This window comes from Mus pahari, chromosome 8 (genome assembly GCF_900095145.1).
Source record: "Mus pahari chromosome 8, PAHARI_EIJ_v1.1, whole genome shotgun sequence".
Lineage (NCBI taxonomy): Eukaryota > Metazoa > Chordata > Mammalia > Rodentia > Muridae > Mus > Mus pahari.
Window position 1 is genome coordinate 55,851,981 of NC_034597.1, and position 5,197 is coordinate 55,857,177.

A 5,197-nucleotide genomic window follows, 5' to 3' on the forward strand; every position below is an offset into this window, starting at 1 on the left:
CTGCAACTGGATCTCATGGAGGCATTTCCCCAACTGAAGCTCCTTTCTCTGTGATAACTCCAGCTGTGTCAAGTTGACACAAAATTAGCCAGTACAATCACCATTCTTTAGACAGAATCAAAGGCTGTTTTAAAGTCAACAAAGATGCACCAACATATCCAGGAAGAATCCTATATGCCACATTACCTCTTAGATTAAAGGTGAAAAGACAGAACATCTTACTGATGGGTAAGATTCAATTATTATAAATACAACAGAACTACCATTTGAAACTTACCAACATCCTTTTTTCTTTTTTAACTGCTTGTAAAATATACAGAAAATGCCTGGCGTGGTGGCACATGCCTTTAATCCCAGCACTTGGGAGGCAGAGGCAGGTGAATTTCTGATTTCGGGGCCAGCCTGGTCTACAGAGTGAGTTCCAGGGTTACACAGAGAAACCCTGTCTCGAGAAAAAACAAAAAACAAAAAACAAAAAACAAAAAAACAAAACCAAAAACCAGAAAAAAATGGAAGGAAATGAGTATAGACTGGGGTTTTAAACAGGAGACAGCGATGCAACTTATATGGGAAGCCAATGTCTGCACATGGGGGAACTCATTCATGACAAGAGAGACTGCCTGTGCAGAGGGCCACTCCCAGTGAGTGCTGTTAGTCTTTCCCTGTGCTTCCCACTGGGTGCCCTACACTGAAACTTCCTTCAGTGTCCCTCAGAGCTGGGTGGGCCTAGCTCAGGTTCCTACATACATTTAATTGGGAAGTAAGATTAAAAACAAAACTAAAATCATTCCACGTTTGCAAGCTAGATTCTTAGTAGGAGTCCCCAGTGAGCCTAAAAATGCTGCTGCGGCTCTTTCCTGTTTCCAGTGAAGTAATTATGTCAACAGCTTCCACCCTGCCCCAAGCTGGAGTACAGCCCTAAACCCCAGTGTGGGAATTCAGCTCAACAACCATTGGTCTCTAAGCAAGTTCTATCCTAGGTATCAAATCCTCAGGTAAACACAGTTCCTCATATATCAGCCTGTGTGTCTCTGTGAAGCACACCACACACCAAGTCTCTTTCCTTCTTCATCTAGCTAGCACTGTAAATTACTGGCTTTGGATGAGTCACGGGAGAAGGAAGTTCATCTTCAGGAGACTACTCAGCATCCAGTCTGACAAACTGCTTCAAGAATATCATAGAATTGTGCTGGTCTCACATGGAGCAGCCGACCTCTGAGCACTTGAAATGGAGTTGGTGGGAAATCGTGTTATAAGTGTAAAACACCTACTGATCCCTAAAGAATGTGGACAAGAGGTAAACAGGGAGTGGCCATGTTTCAGTTTTCAAAATGAAAATTAAGCACTGACATGACAGGTGCTAACACCCATCATTGCTGTGAATTTTCAGGTTCTTTCTGAAATGTGGCTGGCTGAAAACACAAAACCACATGGCACTGGGGCTGCAGCCCCCCGAGAATGGTGCTGCCTGGAACATTAACAGTAACAAGAACAGAGGCACTTCTTCAAGAGATCTGCTTATGCTTTTAGACACTGCTAGAAAATATGAAAGCAAAATGTCAGCTGATCCATGAACGTTGAAGGGATGATCGAGAAGATTATCTCATTGTTTTTATAAATCTCCCTGGAAGAACAGATTGAGCAAGGATCTCTAAGGAATGCTGAGACTGCCTAACACAGGACAGAGGATTTACCGCCACACAGACTACTCGAAATGCAAAGGAAAGGCATTGTCTCCACCTTAACAGCGCCATCGAGTATGGCCATGAGCAGTGCCACCACTTGACATGCTTTATGACACACTTATTGTTCACACTGTATTTTCACCTAGTGTTTCACTGAGGAAAATGTACAGCAAAAGTGTACCTGTACTGCTGACTATTTCCTTATACCTACCACACATTGCTCTATCAACCCATTTTACTTTTGTTGCATCTCAATGTAAATTGATGTCATTATGACAGGGATCCCTAAAAAAAAAAAAAAAATCTATGCACTATTTCTGACAAAAACACTCAACCTGAATCTAATAGGGCCCTTAATTCTGACTCTCACTGTACGGGCAATACAGGAGATGCTTTCTCTTTGTGTATTGCATCTGCTTCTTAAAGGAACAGTGCCCTTTTTTTTACAGTATTCAGATTGTTCATGCTCTGTATGAGAGACATAGCTTGTTGTAAGCTTTTTTTTTTTTAAATTTTATTCTTATCTAAGTTCCTTTTTTTTTTAATTTTTATTTTATTTCTATAAGTATACTGTAGCTGTCTTTAGACACACCAGAAGAGAGCATCAGATCCCATTACAGATGGTTGTGAGCCATCAGGTAGTTGCTGGGAATTGAATTGAATAATTGACCTCTGGAAGAGCAGGCAGTGCTCTTAACCGCTGAGCCATCTCTCCAGCCCCAAATAAATCTTAAAAAATATTAGTGAACAGCAAAAATGTTCACAATTGTTGTATCTAAGAAAATTAAATGAAAATAGCTGGATACCTTATTGGTCTTTTTAAATGTCTATATATCTGTAACACTTAGGGGAGAATAGAGTCTAGACATTTTTTTGTACAGATTGCTACTATTTTGTTTTGTCTTACTAGGGTCTTTTGGGTTGAGAAAAGAAACAAGCCAGCAATACCCCAGTCCCCGGCCCCGCAAAGCACTTACAGCACTGTGTACTTGCAGCTCAAGGTCAATGCTGCTGACTGCAACACCTCACCTGGTGTGCCTGCAGGCTTTGTGCAGTGGCGCTGCAGAAGGCATCTAGACGTAAATGTTATACATCATAACCTGTGCACTGTGCAGCCCGAGACAGACATTCTCATGACGTCATATTTTTCTTGATCTATCACTTGTTACAAGTATCTTGGAATAAATGTTGCCTATTCTTGGCAACTCCAGACACCAAGACTCCTGATCTTTTCTTTTAAAATTTCATCCTATTTTTCAATCTAGTGCTGCTCCTGGGATCTATGTGAATGGCTTCACCTTAAAATTCTAAAATATATTTATTACCCAAGTCGCAAGCATTAAAAACACAAAAGCATTAGAAGAGATCATTGGAACAGTACAGTATGAACTCAATAAAAATATTAAATACATACCAATTAACATAATGTTTTTCTAAAAGAAAAAATGGAAAAAATACAATTTTTATATGTGCACCTATAGTTGAAGAAGAAGGGGTCAGCCACTGATGCCATGACCATTCTTCCAAACGGTGCCTAGGAAAATCACCAAACCTGGGAACCAAAAGGCAGCTGAGAAGAAGAGGCGAGCGAGCCCCTTGGAAACAGAAACCTCAACATAATTACAACCAGGGCTTAGGCTTCCCACTTGCCTACTGCATAAAGGAAAATACTAAAGCATGAAGCCAGTTTTCTGAACAAATCAGCACATGGGCTCACAGACATAGCTTTGCTTTTCCCTTTGGGCACAAGAAATGAAAAGGACACTTACCAGGGTTTGTCTTCTCAAGTTGATACCATCGGTAGAATGCCCTTTTCTTCTGTTCACTCAGATCTGATCCCTGCTGCAGCAGCCAGTGAGAGATTCGACTCTGACTGATCCCTACAGAGAAAGAAAAATAGCTCTTGATGGGGCACAGAAATCATAGACGAGTTAATGAGGGCTCTGCTGGGTTTAGTTACTCAGTGATTATTTACATGACTGTGTAAGAAGCTGTAACTTGAAAAAACTCCTTGACACTGGCCTGACCATACTGACATATGTAAAAATGACCTATGAGAAATCAAACATTTTATCAACAAAGATGTTATAGTGCCTTCTAAAATGAATCTGCAAGCTGAGTCCATCAACATGAAATAATGAGAAGACCCCCAAGTAACATTACTTGTAAGATCAACAGTCTCAGACTGCTTTAAGAACATGAGACGCCTTAACAGATACTTTGGGAGGGAAAAAAAATCTAGTCAGCAAGTTCTATTTCTCATTAATAACACTAATAAAAAGATTTAGGGGCTAGGAAAGGAGGGGTCACTGAAAGCACTGTCTTCAATACAGTGTTGGCTACTTGCTAACTCATTTAAGCATTCTGGACCCATCTCCATTAGCAGAGAGAAGCAAGGGTTGGCAGGCTTAGGTTAGAACATGAGGAAAGCCCAGTTAGAAAAACAGTTTCTAGAGTTGACTTTCCCTTCCAAACAGAACAAAGTGCACAGTAGTAGTTCTGTGCTATTGTTAATTGTTTCTTGTCAGCAATTACTTAGAGATGTAGATGATTTGCACATATGAAAGTCAAAAGAATATTTCAACACTTTGAAGAACCACATGCTCACTCTTGTCATTATAGTCTTAAAATCCCAATATACAACTGGCAAAAGCAGAGAAATCAGGAGGAAAAAACTAAAGGCGGCATTTCCAGAATATCATTTGACTATGATAGAGTTTACATCTTAAAGCCTCCAAAGCACACCAGGCAGTGGTGGTCACGCCTTTAATCCCAGTTCTCAGGAGGCAGAAGCAGGCAGATCTGTTGAGTTTGAAGCCCGCCTAATCTACTGAGAGAGTTCTGGGACAGCCAGGGCCACACAGAGAAATCCTGTCCCTTTGGAAGTCACATATCAGAGATCCTGCAGATCAGATATTTACAAAGTTACAGTTATAACGTAGCAACAAAATAATTTTACGGTGTGTGGGGAGGGTCACCACAGCATGAAGAACTGTATTAAAGGGTTGTAGCACTAGGAAGGTTGAGAACTACTGCTCCAAAGGATCCAAAGGATTAAGACACCCACTGTGGCAACTGGACACTACCAAACACCACTGGACAAACAGCTGTGTAAAGCGATTGTGCTCAACAGAAGGCAGAGCTACCATGACATCATCACATATTAACTAAACACAAGGCTTCAGGGTTTCAGACACTTAGCAACTCCTATTAGAAGATGACAAGAGGGCTGGAGAGATGGCTCAGCAGTTAAGAGCACAGACTGCTCTTTGGAAGGTCCTGAGTTCAAATCCCAGCAACCACATGGTGGCTCACAACCATCGGTAATGAGATTTGATGCCCTCTTCTGTGGTGTCTAAAGACAGCTACAGTGTACTCACATTAAATAAATAAAGAAATCTTTAAAAATCTAAAAGAAGATGACAAGAGAAAACATGGCAGGAGGAGCTAAAAGAAAGACGACAACGGAAAGTTCTCTGAGTGTGTGTGTGTGTGTGTGTGTGTGTGTGTGT

General features: G+C 41.0%; 1 protein-coding gene across 12 annotated transcripts in view; it reads right to left on the reverse strand.

The window, feature by feature from the left end:
- Window positions 1-5,197, reverse strand: part of Hmbox1 (homeobox containing 1) — a 135,016-nt gene that overhangs the window by 45,087 nt on the left and 84,732 nt on the right. For all 12 annotated transcript variants that reach the window (XM_029541916.1, XM_021204003.2, XM_029541915.1 and 9 more), the window contains exon 5: window positions 3,455-3,565. In XM_029541916.1, the coding sequence (XP_029397776.1) occupies window positions 3,455-3,565 (111 nt within the window). The remainder of the gene's footprint in view (window positions 1-3,454; window positions 3,566-5,197) is intronic.